An 18,962-nucleotide genomic window follows, 5' to 3' on the forward strand; every position below is an offset into this window, starting at 1 on the left:
TAAGACATACAAAACATACAGATACAATAAAAAGGTGCTGTAGTGGTGCAGTGCTGCTGGACGTTAAAAGCCATTTAAAAAATACATAGAAAGGAGGAACACCTAAGAGACCGTATTACCCAGGTCAGAATTAAATGCTAATTTAAAAAAGTGGGTCTTAAGCTTTGTTTTAAAAAGGCTGAGATCAGTAATGGTGCGGATGTCAGGGGGTAGTTTGTTCCACAGTCTGGGAGCAGCGACGGCAAAAGAACGATCGCCCCACTGTTTAAGCCTTGACCCAGAGGAGCACAAGGCTCTGCCACTATTACGAAAAGTTAAAATCTCAGACAAATAAAGGGCATTGCAGTAATCCAGTCTTGAACTGACGAAAGCATGGATTGCCTTCTCGAGATCCTGCCGACTAAGAAAGGACTTGACTTTGGCCAAAAGACGGAGTTGAAAAAAGTTTGTCAAATTTGAACCCATTATCAAATGTTACCCCAAGACTTTTGACATGAGAATTAAAAAAGGGGGCCAGAGTACCAGAGTTTGTGGCGATAACATTTGACATAGATGGAGAACCAAACAAAATGCATTCAGTTTTGCTGTCGTTTAAGTGCAAAACGTTCTGTGACAGCCACTGCTTTATATCTGTAATGCATTCCAGTAGCTTAGTAAAGGCAATGCTTTCGTTTGGCTTCATGGGCAAATATATCTGCAAGTCGTCGGCATACAAGTGAAAAGACAGGTTGTGCTTTTTTTTTATAATTGATCCCAGAGGTAACATATACATTGAAAACAAAATAGGGCCGAGAATAGATCCCTGTGGCACCCCACAGGGTAGCGATGCCTTTTGAGGAGAGGTGGTCACCAATCGCGACAGAGAAACTCCTGTTTCCAGGTATGACCTAAACCACTGGAGAGCGGTGCCACGGATGTCGACGTGCTCTAGGCGAGATACAAGGACTGCATTAAAAGCTGCTGTGAGGTCCAGCAGTACCAGCACAGCAGGGTTCCCAGCGTCCACAGACAAGGCAATATCATTGTGCACCTTTAACAGTGCTGACTCGGTGCTATGTTGGGATCTAAAACCAGACTGAAATTTATCAAGAATAGAACTGGTCTCCAAGAATGTCTGTAGTTGAATAAAAAACAACTTTTTTCTAAAACCTTAGAAAGAAAAGGCAAGTGGGAAACAGGTCTAAAACTGGAGAGCACATCAGCTACTCTCTGCAGGCACCGCTGTAAATTATGATCGCCATGTATAAGTGGTCCTAAATTCAACACCTGTGGTGGAAGTAGATCTTCCAGTTAATGTAAGATAAAGGACACCAGGAGAACCTCAAGCTTTTATTAGAACTATTGTTTGCTATATAGCAAAGAAAGTTCATCAAACCTCTTTACTTAATAATAATTTAACTTTATTGATCTCACACTCATCTTTTCTGATTCTACCAGCAGGCTCAAGTTCAGCAGCAGCAGCAGCAGCAACAGCAACAGCAGCAGCAGCAGCAGCAGGTTCAGCCTCAGCAGGTTCCTCCTCAGCAGCAGGTTCCTCAGCAGCAACAGCAGCAGGTGTCCGCTGTTCCCCCTCCTGGCCAGGCGCCAAACCAGGGCCTGGGCATGCAGCCGCTGCCCCCCCAGCAGCCCATGGTGAGCCCCGACCACAGCAGGAATACGTTCACACAGTCTGGACTTCATTTTTTAAACTTTATTCCCTGTGTCGCGTTTCCTTAAAGGACCAAAATGTTTATTTTGAAAGATGCGCTTAAACGGCATGATTTTGCCTTTGTAATTGGTTGGAGTCCATTATTACTTATGCCTAGCTCTGCCATGGAGCTGATGTTAAAACCGGTGATTTATTTGCACCAACTTTCCACGTTACACTGCAAAAACGGAACTAAAAATAGGTAAAATATTCCTAAAATGAGTGTATCTGTCCTCAATTTGAGCAGGTAAATAAGATGATCTGCCAATGGAATAAGATTTTTGCACTTAAAATAGGAACAACTCATCTCCATCATCTTATTTCAAGTGCAGTATGTTTGATAATCTTCTTTTATTGGACAATATACTTATTCCATTGGCAGATAATATTATTTACCTGCTCAAATCTAGGACAAAAACACAAACTTTAAGAACATTTTACTTATTTTTAGATCTGTTTTTGCAGTGTATGGAGTGGTAGCAGGATGAAGGACACAAAGCACAAAGTTTTTGTCTCTTTAATCTATATACCGATATACAAACTATAAACTCACTGAGCTTTGCCATTGATAGATCAAAAAGGCAGATTTATGGATCATTTTCATGATTTAAAGATTTACAGACCATAAAATCTTTAAGGAAATAAGTGACTTTTTTTATTTATTTTTTTTTAAGAAAAACCTTTAAAAATGTTTTTTCTACTAATTTGATGTTTTCATTTAGTTTAAAAAAAAAAAAGCAATTTAGATTTCAGTAAAAGTAATTGCTGGTGATTTGTCACTAACTTTGTATGTTAACATTAGAAATTGGGCGAAAATGTTACATTTTAAGTTGACGCACATGTAGGAGCTTTTACTGTTAGAAACCAAACAGTTAAGAGAAATACAATATTTAAATAGTCTAGAGTATGGCTAAATAAATGGCTAAAATAATTACATTTACATGACTGTAGCTTATTGTTTCCATCAAGTTAGCAGTCTAATGCATGTTTCTGGTTTAAACATGCTCATGTCCATTAAGATGTCTTCTGCTGCAGCTGTAAATGTTTCAACTTACAATATTCAAAGTATCTATTTTCAGGACCCTAAGCTCTAGGTTATACTTTCAAATGAACAACACAGGAATACCACAAACATTTAGCTTTTCTAAAGCTTGTCAAAATAAATAAATAAGATTGTACCTTAGTTTTTCAGATCAAGTAGTTAGGAAACGGCTAAATCTGAAATGGCCTTTAAAAACGACTGTGTTGTGCCTTCGCGTGTGATTGGTTGATCCTGGTTTTTATTTAGGGGCATCAGAGTAAAAGGGATGAACACAAAGGCACTGGGAAAGCTTTAAGATTTTTATTTGTAAAAACAGTTTAGTAACAATGTATGCATTACTTTGTACATTGCGTGGTCCATAATCGCATATAATCCCAAAAAAAAAAATACATCTGGTTGTTTTATTTCAACATGTGGAAAAAGTTAATCTTAAAAGTATAAATGCATTTACCAGGCAGTTTAGGTGTCCTAATTATTCCAAGATATCAAACCAATTTAATTTCATTTAATTTTCCTATGATTGTTCAGGTCACCTTTGGCTTATTTGAGCGCCAAGTTTTTTAATTTAATGCTTTTTAATTTAAATCCAATGCATCCTAATAGGCAAGAACTAGAATAAATTTTTTTCAATTATGGATTTTATGGCACAGATCCAGGCACAGATGTGTGGATTAATTTTGACAGCGACCGGCTGTGATTACAGCATCGGTTCAAATAAAAAGGTGCTAAACATTTGTTGGCTTCTGTCGCAGTTCCCTCGCCCGGGGATGCAGCAGACCCAACAGCAGCAGCAGACGGCAGCGCTGGTCCGGCAGCTGCAGCAACAACTTTCCAGTAAGTCTCAACAGTCTTTTGCCGACACTTTGATTTCTTTCGTTTCGCATCATTGCTCCTCAGTATTGGGGTCAGAGGGAGGGGAAAAAAATGCTGGCTGTTTTTCTTCTCTTTCCTTTCCCAGATTAATGTTGAAATGTTGAGAATACAGGATTTTTATTTTAAGTTTCAAGCCACTTTACACTAGATTTACACCAGTGCACTGCAAAAACAGAATTAGAAATGAGTAAAATGTTCTTAAAATTAGTGTATTTGTCCTTGATTTGAGCAGGTAAATAAGACTATTTTAGATTAGATTCAACTTTGTCATTACACAGGTACAAGGCAACGAAATGCTGCTTTTAACCCATAAATCATATTTGCCAATGGAATAAGATTTTTGCACTTAAAATAAGAACAATTCATCTTCATCTTATTTCAAGTGCAGTATATCTAATTATCTTATTTTAGGGGTAAAAATTCTCATTCAATTGGCAGATAATCTTATTTACCTGCTGAAATCAAGGACAAATACATTAATTTCAAGAAAACTTTACTTATTTTTAGTTCTCTTTTTGCAGTGTATGGGTTTCGGATATTTAACGTTTTCCCCAATATTCCGATTTTCTTAGACACAGCTGTCATTATCTGTAAGCCACTATTATCAAAATTACAAGACATGAAGGCTTGATATATTTCACTTTACGTGAAAATCAAGGATAAATACACTTATTTTTAGATCAATTTTTGCAGTGTGTTGTTTCAACTTTATTGTTGATGCCTTTTCTCGCCTTATTCTTGAAACAGGAGGCAATGAAAATAAAAATCCTTCCTGCATTCGTTTTCTGCCAGTGACCCTAATGCTCTGTCGCAGTTCCTAAACTCTAAACATTTAACCGATGTTTGTCCTCTTGTTTCAGATACACAACCAGGACAGGGCACCAATTCCTACTATTGATCATGCTAGTGGGGTGGGGAAGAGGTAAACTGTCGTTTTTGCAGGAAGTCCTGTTCTGTAAATTAGGTCACCGATGGAAACGGGAGGTAAACGACTGGGGCGGACCTCCAAAACGATCATGATGAACCCAAAACCCCGGCTACAAGATTTCAGTTGTAAAATTTTGAATTTCTCAGAAGAGGGAACCTGATTTAACACGTTTAATGACAGAAGAGCCGATGTAAAAAAAGAAAAAAAAGAAAAGAAAAAAAATACAACTAAAAGAATAATGCTTTTTTTTATTTTATTTCAATTTGTACAATTTTCTTTTTCAGTTTTGTGTATTTCTCATTAAAATGAATCATGTCAGTTTTTATGTCTTTTGGTTGTGTTGACTGTCACTGGAAGACTTTTTGGAGGAGGGGCGAATACAAAGTGACAAGAAAATCCTGAGCGGTATAAAAAGGCTGAAATAAATCATATTTAAGCATTTTTGTACATCCATCTTATCTACAGAGGTATCTCTAATGCAAATATAGTAGAAAAGTAACATTATTCCTGCGATTTAATTAAAAAACTAAACCTTGTAAAGAATCACTACACTTAGGGAGATGTACGGTACATTCATGAAGTGTTGGCACCCTTGAAGTCTTTCCAGAGAAGGAAGCTTTTCTCCCTGGAAATTATCGCAATTGCACATTTTGTTTTCTTTGTGTGTATTGGAACAACACTTAAAAAGCTAATTTGATATAATTTTACACAGGGCTTCAAAAATTGGTCAGAAAAAAATGATTGGCACACTTTACTTGATATTTGGTTGCATCCTTGGAGAACTAGAACCTGAAATCAGTCCCAGCTTTCTGACTCTGGGCCCTACTTTGTGATTTAGTAGTCCTCAGATATCATGATGCCTTGCACATGGTCAAGGAACGTCTTTGAACCTCCTCCATAGTTGACTGCTGGTAGTAGGTTTTGTACGCCTTGTTCAGTTTTTAGTAAATGAATACGCGTTACCAAAAAGCTAAATCTGGTTTAAATGTGCATAACAAGATTTTCTATCCACAATTTTGGTGCTTTAATATCTGCTTTTGGGTGTTTTACCAATACACAAAGTATCAATGTGTATAATAAAACATGTCATTACAGTCATTTTAGTGTAATGAAAGTCTTTAATTTTGACATTTATCATGGTCTAACAAAACCCCCAAATTAGTTTCTCAGAAAGTTAATATTACACCAATTAAAGTTTTTCGGATGTAACAAGATTTACGATCTAAACAATGATGGCAAAGACTGGTCAGATCCAGCAAACAGTCATTGGCACCCCCCACATGGTGGCAAAAGCCATTGCTAAAGAAGTTTGATGCAGCACACGAAGAGAGCACCAAAGTATAACAATGGAAAGTTTAGGGGAAGGAAAAAGGATTGTGAAACATTTTTGAATGCATATACAGTACTGTTCAATATGTGGACATTAACTCAGTATGCTGACCTTTCTGATACTCCTAATTCATTTAAATTTACCTGTTTGTTGACAGGTGTGTTTTTAGTTTACAGTTTTCACACAAGTAGACCTTTTTATATTGCCAAGATTTTCCAAATCCTGAATAAATTGGCCTTCAACAGCAGAAAAAGATTGACCAGTTTTTAAAGCGGGTTCTAGCCGAGTAAGAATACTTAACTGCATCAGCTAAAATGAAAATACTGCATTAAATCGGTCACTTTAAATGTGCAGGTTTTTTACTTTTCTTTGGGTTTCGTTTATCTGCATTCGGACTCTCCAGTCTGCTAAAAAGCAACCCAGAGTCAGACCCCAGCGGCCTGCCTTCGAAGGGGCAGTCCGTTCCGTCGTATCTCTGCAGGAAGTCCAGATCTTTCCAGCTTCTTTCGTGAGCTCGCACGCCAAGTCTCGTTAGCAGCCTGTCGGACATCTCCGGCACCACCGGCTGGAGGAGAGTCCCGTAGATCCGCAGACATTCGAGAGACACGTGGACGATGGTGTCTGACCAGCGGCGGTCTTTGGCGTCCCTCCTGTCCAGCTTCCACGGCGCGTGGCGCTGGACAAACCCGTTAGTCTGTCTCACACAGGCGCTGATTGCCTCCAAGGCTTTGTACACGTGCATGCTCTCGTAGTGCTTCTCCACCACGGTGGGTAGACTCCTCACCGCAGCCACCATGCGGTGATCTTCAGCCGCAGCTCTGCCACGCCCGTCCCCGGAGAACGCCTGGCAGCAGAAGGCGGGGTAGACCTGAGCCGGGTTGAGGGCCGGAGCGGTGCAGCGGTTCAGCAGGCCGCCTAAGGAGTCGGCGAGCTCGGCGTTGAGAAGTTTCCGAACTTTGTCCGGGGTGTAATCGCAGTCCGAGTCCGGGACGCCCTGACGCAGCAGGAAGTACCTGATGCCGTCGTTGGTGAACATCCGAGAGTGCTCAAAAGGATCCACGACGTTGCCCAAGCTCTTCGACATCTTCCTCCCGCCTACGGTCCAGTGCGAGTGTACGTGGATCGCCCGCGGCAGGGGCAGCCCCGCGCCCAGCAGGAACGCGGGCCAGTAGACGGCGTGGAACTTCAGGATGTCCTTTCCTATGACGTGGTGGGCAACGCGCCACCACTGCTCGTGGCCGTCTGGGTAACCGGCAACGGTGAGGTAGTTCACCAGAGCGTCCAGCCACACGTAGACGGTCTGTTCCGGGTCCCCTGGGACGGGGACGCCCCACTGGAGGCGGCTTCTCTGGCGGGACACGGAGAGGTCGGGGAGCTCCTCCTGCAGCCACTGCAGGACGGCCAGCTGGAAGCGCTCGGGCTGGACGGCGCCGGGGTTCTCCACCAACCAGTCGTGGAGGCGAGAGCGAAACGCGGACAGGCGGAACATGTAGTTCTCCTCCTTCATCCACTCGACCTGCGAAACAGTGACGAGAACGTTTTATGAAGCCTTGGTAATGGAAACCGGCAGCAGGGTGACATTTGTTGTAGCGACCCCTTCCTCCAGTTCCAGGGGAGGCGCTAAAGACTATACCGGGAGCTTGGATATATCCAGATATTTGCCACAATAATCCCATTACAGCAGCTGCAAGTTCTAAAAACCGTATTTGTGCAAATAAAACATTTTCTTCCACACATCTGAGCTACAATGAACATGTTGCACTAGACTTCGGGGTGCTCTGCCATTTACATTTGGTTAAATGTTCCTGAGCTTCCTGAACCCCTTCTCACAGACTTTGCAGCCATCAACAGGCTTCTGGACCTATTTCTGCAGAATATTTCATTGTTCTTTGCAGAATTGCTACAATTAGTTGCTAGCGCAGGCTTGCCTTAACATAATCTGGAAGTTTTCAACGGGCCAATCCAGAAGCCCCCCCGCTGCCCTGCACAGCTAGAACCACGAGGTGTCTACATTTCAAGCATCTAACTTGTTAAACATTATGTAGGTAGTACTCTTTCATAAATCTACTCACTTTGTGGACCTACCCATAGCGTGATGTAGCTGCTGCCATTTTTTGGTATCTTGTACAAAGTTTTCTAGCATATTTGGTGAAGTCAAGGCGACTCTTTCAGATCTTTGTGGGCAAATATCCCAATATTGGTTTCTTCAGACCTTAAAACAATCCTTCAAAAGACATTTGGCTTGTCCATGTGGCAAAAGCACCTTCAGTATGACGCCTCGTTATTGTGCCGCAGCATCAATCAGCTCTCCATTGTCTCCATTGTTCTTTAAACTTTTATCCAGAAGGCATTTTGCTTGTTCATGTAGGAAACAGACCCTCAGGATGACACTGCCATCACCATGCTTGATAGTTTTGTATATAAAATTTAGGCCTGAAAGCCTTTCTATTTATTTTTTACACATTGTTGTTCTAATAATGGCTGTTTAACTCAATCTTTATCTGAATTTAAAGTTGTTTTCTCCAGCAGTCAGTCCAACAGGGACAGCATCCTGCGTGTTTTAGACGTGTCCCTGCTCCGAAAGAGCCAATTCAAATGGTTGAATTCACACTCAGCCTGCCATGAAGTTCTGCAGAGGCCTACAAATGGAACCATATGATTGAAGTATGTTGAACCAGGGGAACGTTTAAAACATGCTGGGGTCTGAGGTTGAATTCCCTAAGTCCAGCAACCCCCCGTTTTACGATAAGCTTGGCTCACTTTAACCAATTTCCTTTCAAATTATTATAATTATTAGATTGGGTCAGATGGCAGAAACTTGGAGAAGGTTTCTCACATTATCCTTCTGGAAAGGAAACCAATCGATTTTTTTTTTTTTAAAGCCGTTTTATCACCTCAGATAAGAGATGTGGCCAAATATTCAGCAAGAATTGCTCCGATGCCTGAACTGATGGCAGAAAAGTGTGGTTCACCTGTCCAAACATTCACACAATCCTTGTTTTTAACAATCATAGAGTGGGTTTGTTGCATCATGATTTTAATTTAGAGTTTTTAAGAGAAATTCATTAAAAGCCAAACATGAGTATAAAATCCCTGCCTGAGACGAGTGTACGTGCAAATTAGGTGGACTGCACTTTCAAAGTTTGCCAGGTACCTTGTGTCCGCTCTCGAGTGACACTTTCACCGCTTTCCCCGATGGGTCCAGAGCATCGCCGACCTGCGACGGCGTGAGGAAGCTTTCATCTTGCGTGGAGTACCAGCCCTCGTAGCTTCCTTTGTAGATGAGCCCTTTGTTCCAGAGCACTGACCAGAAATGCTCCACGGCCCGACGGTGTCTCTGTTCTGTGGTTCTGATGTAGTCGGTGAAGGATATGTTGCAGCTGCTGAAGAGATTTTTGAATCGCTCGGACACTTCGGTGGAGAAGGTCAGGGGATCTTTACCCGCAGCTTCAGCCGCTTGCTGTATTTTCAGGCCATGCTCGTCTGTTCCTGTTATTTAAAAATATAAACCGGTGTCATTATATTAAATCATTAAATCCAGCGTGCCACTAAACTGCTTTGTCTTCCGTGTCAAATACACACAATTATGTGTTGATAGAAGACGGGTGTCGTTCATTGCAAAGTTACTGTATATATTTTCACATTAAAACCTTGGGCTTGAGTGATAAATCAATTTAATCGATTAAAATGTAATTTATTAAGATAAAATTTTTGGAAAATCTGGATTTTATTTTGCAAATCCACTCATTGGTGTCTTACGCGAAGGAACATAAATTGTCAAAATGTTTTTTTTACCATAAGATGAGACACTTTAACTTAAAAAGATTAAATTAATAAATTAATTTGAATTTACACAAGTGAAGCATGCTCATAGCTCATTGTGTAAAACCACTAGCAGCAAACGTTTTATTATATTTTCATTGTTTAAAACGGCAGGGCCGCCATCTTGCTTTACAAGCATGTTTCACAGCCTGTATTTAGCTGCACTTTGAATTCAGGTCAACTCCCAGGGGAAATGCTCCAAATAAAAGCAAGTTTTTAAAATTATTTCGTTAAATCTCTTTCGGTGAAATGAAAATGAGGAGGAAAAAAAAAAAACGATTAATGGAGTTTGGTATAATAAAATCGGGAATTTTATTTTTAAGCCATATCACCCAGCCCTGTTACAATCTAAATTTGTTTTATTGGGATTTTATGTAATGGGGCAACACAAAATAGCTCGTAACTCATGTGGAAGACAAATCATGATGTCGTTTTCGAATCTTTTGCGACCACAAATCTGAGAAGTGTGGAGTGGAAGGCCCCTTTAACCCGAAACCCCTAAAAACAAAGCAGTCCAACCAACTGCCTTCAGAAATCCCCTAATTAATTAATAAAGTCTGCGTGTAATTTAATCTCATCAATATGTACCGCTATTCTGTAAAGACCTCAGAGGTCTGTCTTCCACCTTACTGACACAAGTAATTTTTTTTGCCTTTTCTTTAGTGTGCGAAATGATTCTGTAAATATTTGACTCAACCTTGAATTTAATTAGACAAACTCTTGTTTATAAATTTGGGACAGTTGGCAACCCTATCAAGAGACCTGTGATGACTCAGGAGGACGAGCAAAGATAAACAGGTACAGGTGGGCGAAACTATAAGTAAGGCCTTTATGAAAGAGTGGAAAGAAGAAAGTCATAAAAAGGTCCAAATTAATGTCATGTAGACCTGGCAAACGTGTCAGCAGATGGTTGGATTAGATGAGACCGTAAACTATACCTTTTTGGCAACATGCTAAATGTTATTTGTCATGGAAAGCCATGGTTGCCACAGAAAGCATGGTGGTGGCAGCATCATGATGTGGGCTTGCTTTGTTTTTGTTTTTTATGCCTTCCACCCAGTCTGACTGACCTTGAGCTATTTTGCAAAAAGGAACGGGCAAAGATTCAGTGTGTGCAAAAGCGGCAGAGACGTAAACCCCTTTTCACTTCACAATTACGCACTTCTTTGTGTCAAATCTCAGCTAAATTTACTGACATTTGAAGTTGTGACGAAATAAAATGTGGTGGAAAAGTACAAAAACTTAAGACCGGCTGAACAAAACCGGGAAACATAAACGTTCTGGCGGATGTAGGATGTACCTGTAGCAAACCTGGAGTCAAAGCCCTGCAGGAGTTTCCACCTGTGTAAGCAGTCCGCGATCACAGCCGAGTACAGGTGGCCCAGGTGAGGAGACGCGTTCACGTAGAAGATGGGGGTTGTTATGTAGAAACTCCTGTAGTCTCTGCACAGATGGCTGCTGCTTCTGCAAATCAAAGCCGATCTCCAAAGCCTCTGCTCTGCCAATAAAACCCTCCTTTGCTGGAATCTACGAAAAGCCCTGCAGCTCCAGGTGACTGTAAGAACAGGAAACTTCATCGTTGCATCGCAGATGACTCCGACAAGAGGAGAAAACTCAGAACAGGGAGAGCAGAGCTGAAGGCGGTTAAGGAAAAGCAGTCAACATGGCAGAGCTGAGAATAATCGTGAATAAATGTTTTTATAGTCACAAACGATCTCTTTGCGTAAACGCGAACGCATGCTTTTAGCCCGCTGCTCAAGGTTAGCTTTTCTTCCGGTGCCTGAGCCAATCAGATTGCTGAAAAGACTGCCCCACCAATCGGACTGCAGGACTCCATTAGACATTTTTTTCTCAAAGAACTTTATTTGAAAAAGAAACAAAATACATTGTGAAATAAATTCAAATGTATATATTGTTCAATATAATTGCTGGCCTGGCTTCATGGAAAGTTTCGAAAACTGTTTTGAAACTTAAAAAATTTCTAAAATTTACAAAGATCATTATTTTTCGGATTAAATGTTTAAGATTACTTTAGGATAAGATAGGAATTACATTATTGTCCTGCAATGGGAAAATTCTGGTGTGAAAGTGGCATACACAGGGACAGTTACACACAATTATTAGCAATGAAAAATAAGAAAAGAAATAACAAACTAGTCTAATCTAAAATTAGCACTAAAGATAAAAAGTAAATACCAGAGTAAATAAATATTGCACAGTGGGAAAAAATACTTAACAGTGGAAAAGCCTCCAGTCTATTTACATCACTATACAGAATGTTCATTATACAAGACGTATATACTTTAAAACATTTAATTGTATTCCATTTAATTTTTATTCAATTTATTTTAACCTCTCCATTAAATTCAGTTTATTCATATAAAGCCCAAGAGCACGTACAGTTAGTCACAGAAAAAGCTCAGCGAAGAGCTATGTCCAGAAGAGAAACAATGTTAAAAACTGAAAGACAGGGCCAAAACATTATCTATTGAAGAAAATATAATTGTTGACAGCAGTAGCCCGGCCGATGCCCCCATTAAGCAAAACAGAACGCCAGGCCAGATGTACCTACAATGAAGAGAAAGAAATTAACATAAAGTTGAAATAAATAGCATAAGGTAAGTAGGAGAATGTTGCAGAGAAAGGGAAGTGGTCAGTATGTCAGTATAACTACAGAGATAGCTCAGCATAACCTAAAATACTCTAACTATAAGCTTTGTCAAAAAAGAAAGTTTTAAATCTAGTCTTAAAAGTAGATAGGGTGTCTGCCTCACCGACCAAAAGTGGGAGTTGGTTCCACAGGACAGCAGCATGATAACTAAAAGATCTGCCTCCCATTCTACTTTTAGAGAGTCTAGGAACGACCAGAAAACCTAATGTCTGAGAACGAAGTGCTCCGTTAGGAATTTATGGAGCAATCAGATCTCTGATGTATGATGATCTTAATTATTAAGGGCTTTATACTTTATGTAAAAAGGAGAGTTTAAAATTGTATTCTTTATTTAACAATTCAATTAAATAATATTTCTATAGAGCCAATTCATGAAACATGTCATCTCAAGGCACTTTCCAAAGTCAAATTCAATCAGATTATACAGATTGGGTCAGATTATAGGAAACAATGAAGAGAAGCTAAAATAGGATAAATATATTCTCTATTTTTTGGATCAGCTGAAGGCTTTTGTCTGCATTTTGTGGACTTCCTGATAGTAAAGAACTACAGTAGTCCAGCCTTGAAGAAACAAATGGATGAACTAGTTTTCAGCATCACTTATGGACAGAATTTCTGACCATCAGTCTGATTTTTAGCAATATTCCAGAGGTGGAAAAAAAGTGTTGTGGGGATGTGACAGGCCAGAAATGGGTTTGTTGCCGGAGGGCAACATGGTACCCGATATTTCAATGCTGGGGTTGAAACTACCTTGTTTAGAATATATTAGCCGAAGTGAGAACCAAGCCGCCTGAAATGTAGCTTAAACCCCGCCTAAACTGTGCGCCGCCTGCTTTGGCAGCGTGGTAATGGTGCGAACCCAGTCAGGCGCTTCCTCTCGTTTCCAAGGCAAACATCAGGAAGTGGCGGAGTGACATCAGCTTCTCTCGACCAATCAGATGCTCCACTTCCTGCTGCCACCTAAATGAGGCAAAGTCGACAACCGAGGTAAAAACATTTCAACTACTATTACATTTCTCGGTTGTAACATGGTGTCTTCAACGTAATTTAACCAGAGACAAATCGGTAGTCGCTTTCTTTCATCGCACGGCGTCTTTAATTGGTTATAAAAGTTGTTTTGAACTTATCGGTATTACGGGGCGATCTCATCATGTGATATTTACGCACGATGCCAGCTGTTTTGCTCCTGTAAAGTTTACTCCGCTATTTAATCCGGCTGTAACCGACATTTTGTTCACGTTTTACAGATGGACGTGAACCGCTTGGACTTCTACATCGGTCTCTCTCTGGCTGTGAGCTCCAGTGTTTTTATCGGCTCGAGCTTCATCCTGAAAAAGAAAGGCCTGCTGCGATTGGCCAGCAAGGGCTCAACGCGAGCAGGTAGCGGAAGCTATGAACGTTATGATTATTCACTAAACTTTAAAATTTACTACAGCTGAGACACAAGTTGCACCTGCTATTTAATTAGATCTAAAAGGATCAGAATGTTTTCTTAAGAATATGTTTTCAGATGTTTTGGTCAGGACTTTTTTTGCTGTTGGAAGTTTATATAAACATTTCATACCTTTCAAAAACTTTGAAATAGATCAAGTATTTATTCATTTTACCTTTTGACACAGTCCTCCATCCCCCTGGAAAACGTGTTCATCATCAAATTCTCTTGAAATGTTGGAGAAAGTTATTTCTGGCAAGGCAAGTTTATTGTACAGCACGTTTCAGGAACAAGATAACTCAAAGTGCTGTGCATGAACAGAACTTAAGAAAAGAAAACATACAGAGAAAAGCACACTGCAGTGGAATAGTAGCAGGTTAAGATATGACAAGTTGGGCTAAAAAACGTCAACATTAACATTCAAAAGTAACTCTTAATAAATATGTTTTTGACCTTGATTTAAATAAATTTAGCATTTCAGCAGTTTTACAGTCTTCTGGGAGTTTGTTCAAGATAAGTGGAGCATAAAACCTAAATGTTGCTTCTCCTTGTTTAGTTCTGGTTCTAGGTATGCAGAGCAGGCTGGAGCCAGAAGACCTTAGTGGTCTGGAAGGTTGATACACTGATAACAAGTCTGTGATGTATTTAGGTTCTAAGCTATTCAGGGATTTATAGACTAACAGAAGTATTTTTAAAGTCTGTTCTCTGAGATACAGTGAGCCAGTGGAAGGACTTCAGAACTGGGGTGATGTGATCTATTTTCTTAATTAGGATGTGGGCAGCAGCATTTTGGATAATTTTGACTAAAGATAAATGCATGGATGAGTTTTCTGAGATCCTGCTGAGACATTAGTCCTTTAATCCTGGAAATGTTCTTCAGGTAAAAGAATGACGACTTTCTTATTGTGTTTTGATGCCTTTGAAGGTTGAGATCTGAGTCCATCACTACACCCAGATTTCGGGCCTGATTAGAGGTTAGATTTTTTTTATTCAACTGTAGAAAACTTTGGCATATCCATGCATTGATGTCTTCTAAGCATTTGCTCAGTGGTTGAATGGGTTCATAGTCACCAGGTGAGATGGTGATGTAGAGCTGTGTGTCGTCTGCATAGTTATGGTAATTGATGTTGTTGTTTTTTTAAGATCTGAGCTAGAGGGAGGAAGTATATATAGAATAGGAGGGGACCCAGGACAGACCCTTGAAGAACCACATATGTGATATTTGTCGTTTCTGATTTTAAGTTACCTACTGACACAAACACCTGCCCTTTAAAGCTAAAGTCTGTAATTCTTCTGAAAGTTTCCCCAAGTCCCTGTGCAAGTGCAAGACCGTCTTACATTGCTCTTCTATTGTTCAGAGGCTTCGTGTGAAAAAAATCTCCCAAATCCACTCTGGTCTTGTTTCTTTCTACCGAGACCTTCTTCTTCTTCTTCTCATAAACATGAACACGGTTTGCTTCTTGTGACTCTCGTGTTCAAAGTATACAGTGAGAGCAGTGGGGCTACAAAGAACGGCTAACCGCTAACCTAGCCGCTAAGCTAACCGGCTACATAAACACTGGAAGTGTGCATGGGCAGCCAGCAAGCTGACTATATAATGTATTTACTACTTTTAGGATGGAAGGACAATTTTACTCAGTATAACAAAAAGTTTTTCTGAACAGGATAACCAACTACGGCTTTAAGTAGGATTTAAAGTCAAGTGCTGTACCACAAAGGCACTTAACAATGACCAGCCGCTTTGACGTTTTCCACTCAGGTTTCCGTGCTCACCACCTGCTTCTCACTAATTTAAATAATCAGTGTTTCAACCAATGCCGTCACTTTGCTGTCATTACAGGTCAAGGTGGCTACGCTTATCTGAAAGAATGGCTGTGGTGGGCGGGACTCATTTCAAGTAAGTGGACGATTAACTGCGAGTGCAGCTTCCTCACTCTCTCTGTGCTGCATTGCAGATCAGTCATGCCCAAAAAACACTGTAGTCATTGTTAAAGTTTGTGAGTTTGATATTTTAATGGCCCACCTCTTTACTGGTGTTCACATTCCCTCGAACAGCACATTTACGGATGAAGGAAAAGTCGTTTTTCAGAATGTAAGCTGATCAACTAACGGTGTATTTGATCTGCTGTAGTGGGAGTGGGAGAGGCTGCCAACTTTGCTGCATATGCATTCGCACCCGCCACACTGGTGACCCCCCTCGGAGCGCTCAGTGTGCTTGTCAGGTATCCGATCTTTTCCTATTTCATATACTGTGGGCTGAAATGCGTCCAGTCTTAGAAGAAAGCAGGATATACAGTACCGTGCGAAAGTATTTATAACTTTTTTTGGTTTAATTCAGGGCTATGCAAGTAGAGGAAGGGTTAAAACGATTTGTTCAGATTTATTCTGAAAACCATTAATTATTTTCATGCCTTTTCAATTGTCTACACATTTGTTGGTTTATTAGATCAAACGGTATACTTTAGTAAGGGACTTTAAGCTAGGAATAAAAAAAAAATAAGAATGGATATATTTTTATCAGTTTTATTCATTCTTTTGAATATTTGTGCAACAGTTTAACTAACCATACCGTATATTTTCCAGCGCTGTGCTGTCCTCGTACTTTCTAAACGAGCGGCTGAACGTTCACGGGAAGATCGGTTGCCTGCTTTGCATCTTGGGCTCCACGGTCATGGTGATCCATGCACCACAGGAAGAGGAAGTGGCCTCGCTCAGCGCCATGGCTGAGAAACTGAAGGACCCAGGTTGCCTCACGTCTTTATCTCTGATTTGACTGATATGTAAACTCTAAGACCTAGTCGACTTTTGTTGCGAACTGGCTTCAAATCGTCACACAGTCAGGGTGGTGTGCATACACTATTACTTGTTTAGGCAAAGCTCGTGTTTTGCACTTTGACGCTATCTAGGGATCAGAGGTTAGACCTAGTTAGACCTAAATTTGCATACTTGATACCTAAATGTATGTTTTCTTTGTGTTGCTGCGTTCAAATGATCAAACTCTTATTTCATTTAGAATCTGCATGACAGCATAATTGTAAATGAATTCAGGCTCTAAGAACCTGCAAAGGCTTTATTTCTGGGTTCCTAACATTGCCTCTGAAATTCTCCCGCCAGGTTTCATTGTGTTTGCTGTGAGCGTTGTCGGAAGCAGCCTGGTCCTGATCTTTGCCGTGGCTCCTCGCTTCGGACAAAAGAACGTTCTGGTCTACATCCTGATCTGCTCGGTGATCGGCTCCCTCTCGGTCTCGTGCGTCAAGGGCCTGGGGATCGGCATCAAGGAGCTGTTTTCAGGGACGGCGGTGCTGAAGGACCCCCTGTTCTGGGCCTTGCTCGTCTGCCTGGTGATCTGCGTCAGCATTCAGATCAGCTACCTGAACAAAGCTCTCGACATCTACAACACCTCCATCGTCACGCCGATTTACTACGTCTTCTTCACCACGTCCGTCATGGGCTGCTCAGCCATCCTGTTCAAGGAGTGGCTGAGAATGACCGTTGACGGTATAGTGGGGACAATCAGCGGCTTCCTCACCATCATTTTGGGGATTTTCCTCCTACATGCCTTTAAAGACATTACATTTAGCCTGGACTCCCTCCCTTTATACCTGAGAAAAAGCCCTCATTGGTTCCCGGGGGGCCAACAACCTTACGTGGCTCTTCCTGACGACGATATGCAGGCAGATGGTGAGAGAAAGTCAGCCAGAGGTGGAAACTCAAAGGAAGAGCATCCTGAATAAAAAAAAAAAAAAGGACCATTTGAATTATCTAAAACAAAACCCTTTCGTTTGTCAAGCTTTAATAGACTTGGCCGTGCTCAGATGGCGCCGGGGTAGTGAGTACGACCCATACGGAGACCTTAGCCCTCGACGTGCCTGACCCGGGTTTGAACGCCCCCCCCAAAACCTCCTTTCCTGTCAGTCTACTGTATTAAAAATGAGCAATTACTGCCCTAAAACCCCACAAAATGAGTAAAAAAAAGCTTTAATAGACTTGACAACTTTTAATTGATTACTAAATCTGAATTTTAGGTGTTTCAAACAAACCATAATGATTCGAATGACCAAAGTTGCCTTTATTTTTGCCTTCGTAATGCTATCGCCCTGTCTAGATTTTATTTACCGCCTTTGCTCTTAGCTAGACCCGGTGATACGGATTTTCTTTTGCTTTGGTTCAAAACGAAACGGTACCAAATACTATTTCTAGTATAATTTATTATAATTTCAATGTTTGTTGCAGTTATTTTAGTATTTCTGTTTAGTCTGTGTTTTGTTACTAAAACTTACAACTTATATTTAGCTTTGCACGTGTTACTTTAAAACAATAATGAGCAATTACTGGCAAAATGTCATGGCTCTTAAAGACATTGGTGAGCTAAAGCGTTACCTCAGTATTATACAAAATCCAAACCAAAGAATGTATGTTGTCAGCGTTTGCTAAACTGTGATGTATATTTATTAATGCACTAATTAAAAAAAGCATATATAAGAAGTCTGCACATCCCCTGTGGAAATGCCACGTTTTGTGTAAAAAAACCATTTAGATAAATCATTTCAGAACTTTTTCCACCTTTAATGTGACAAACTGCAACATCACAGAGATGCACAATGGTCAGGAGCAACATTAAACGTGTCGCAGGAATTTCTGGTCAGTACTGGCAGTATTCTCCATACGACTGCGCAATAGTGCAGCGTGGAGACCTTTCCGGAGATAACCTGGCACTGTTTAGCAAAAGAACATTTCAGACACATTTATAATATATATTTCCAGAAAATGTGTTATGGTCTGATAAAACTAACGGTTTCTCTTTTGTTTTGTTTCTAATTCCAAACATGTTGCATAAACAACATGGCACATCGCCCTTAGTGAACATGGTGGTCGCAGCATCATGCTTTCTGTGTGGAAATGAGGCCTTAGTGAAGGAGAAAAGATTTATAATCAGTTCCCAGTATCAGTCAGTGTTGACAGTCTTTCAGCACAGCAATGACCTACAGCAAACATTTAATTCAACAACATCATGGCTTCAGCAGATGAAGGGTGAAGCTGCGATACGACCCAACTAGAGCCCGAATCTGAAGGAGGTTGGGCACAGATTTGGGCAAAAAGAGTGGGACAATACTGCAAAATCAAGATGTACAAATGTTGATATTCCTGTGAATCCTTTCCATAGCAATGACATTTCA

General features: G+C 40.6%; 3 protein-coding genes across 14 annotated transcripts in view; 2 read left to right on the plus strand and 1 right to left on the minus strand.

Moving 5' to 3' along the window:
• med12 (mediator complex subunit 12) overlaps positions 1-4,848 on the plus strand; it is a 58,520-nt gene extending 53,672 nt beyond the window's left edge. For 9 of the 11 annotated variants that reach the window (XM_036127582.1, XM_036127586.1, XM_036127589.1 and 6 more), the window contains exons 41-43: positions 1,438-1,632; positions 3,482-3,563; positions 4,463-4,848. In XM_036127582.1, the coding sequence (XP_035983475.1) occupies positions 1,438-1,632; positions 3,482-3,563; positions 4,463-4,500 (315 nt within the window). In that variant the 3' untranslated portion in view covers positions 4,501-4,848. The remainder of the gene's footprint in view (positions 1-1,437; positions 1,633-3,481; positions 3,564-4,462) is intronic. The other 2 variants (XM_036127583.1, XM_036127593.1) reach the window with 1 other exon arrangement.
• mars2 (methionyl-tRNA synthetase 2, mitochondrial) lies at positions 4,807-11,487 on the minus strand. Its single transcript, XM_012856829.3, has 3 exons — positions 10,983-11,487; positions 9,015-9,349; positions 4,807-7,376 (listed from the first exon to the last, which is right to left on the minus strand). The coding sequence occupies exons 1-3, from the start codon at positions 11,257-11,259 to the stop codon at positions 6,198-6,200; spliced, it is 1,791 nt and encodes a 596-aa protein (XP_012712283.2). The 5' UTR covers positions 11,260-11,487; the 3' UTR covers positions 4,807-6,197.
• A 1,661-nt stretch (positions 11,488-13,148) lies between these two features.
• zgc:101583 (Mg_trans_NIPA domain-containing protein) lies at positions 13,149-18,314 on the plus strand. Of its 2 annotated transcripts, none has more exons than XM_012856830.3 (6): positions 13,149-13,340; positions 13,601-13,733; positions 15,626-15,682; positions 15,917-16,007; positions 16,369-16,529; positions 16,900-18,314. In XM_012856830.3, the coding sequence occupies exons 2-6, from the start codon at positions 13,601-13,603 to the stop codon at positions 17,517-17,519; spliced, it is 1,062 nt and encodes a 353-aa protein (XP_012712284.2). In that variant the 5' UTR covers positions 13,149-13,340; the 3' UTR covers positions 17,520-18,314. The 2 variants fall into 2 exon arrangements, with proteins under 2 accessions (XP_012712284.2, XP_021168820.2); XM_021313145.2 differs by lacking the exon at positions 13,149-13,340 and adding an exon at positions 13,367-13,418.
• The last annotated feature ends 648 nt before the right edge of the window (positions 18,315-18,962 follow it).

The sequence above is a fragment of the Fundulus heteroclitus genome, chromosome 23, assembly GCF_011125445.2.
Source record: "Fundulus heteroclitus isolate FHET01 chromosome 23, MU-UCD_Fhet_4.1, whole genome shotgun sequence".
NCBI lineage: Eukaryota > Metazoa > Chordata > Actinopteri > Cyprinodontiformes > Fundulidae > Fundulus > Fundulus heteroclitus.

Excerpts from the sequence above, each read along its gene's own strand:
- mars2 (XM_012856829.3), bottom strand. The coding sequence starts at position 11,259 with ATGAAGTTTCCTGTTCTTACAGTCACCTGGAGCTGCAGGGCTTTTCGT. Across the intron at positions 9,350-10,982 it reads TGACTCCAGGTTTGCTACAG|GAACAGACGAGCATGGCCTG; the intron begins GTACATCCTACA and ends TTTAAATAACAG. Across the intron at positions 7,377-9,014 it reads CACTCGAGAGCGGACACAAG|GTCGAGTGGATGAAGGAGGA; the intron begins GTACCTGGCAAA and ends ACTGTTTCGCAG.
- zgc:101583 (XM_012856830.3), top strand. The coding sequence starts at position 13,601 with ATGGACGTGAACCGCTTGGACTTCTACATCGGTCTCTCTCTGGCTGTG. Across the intron at positions 13,734-15,625 it reads CAAGGGCTCAACGCGAGCAG|GTCAAGGTGGCTACGCTTAT; the intron begins GTAGCGGAAGCT and ends CTGTCATTACAG. Across the intron at positions 15,683-15,916 it reads GTGGGCGGGACTCATTTCAA|TGGGAGTGGGAGAGGCTGCC; the intron begins GTAAGTGGACGA and ends GATCTGCTGTAG.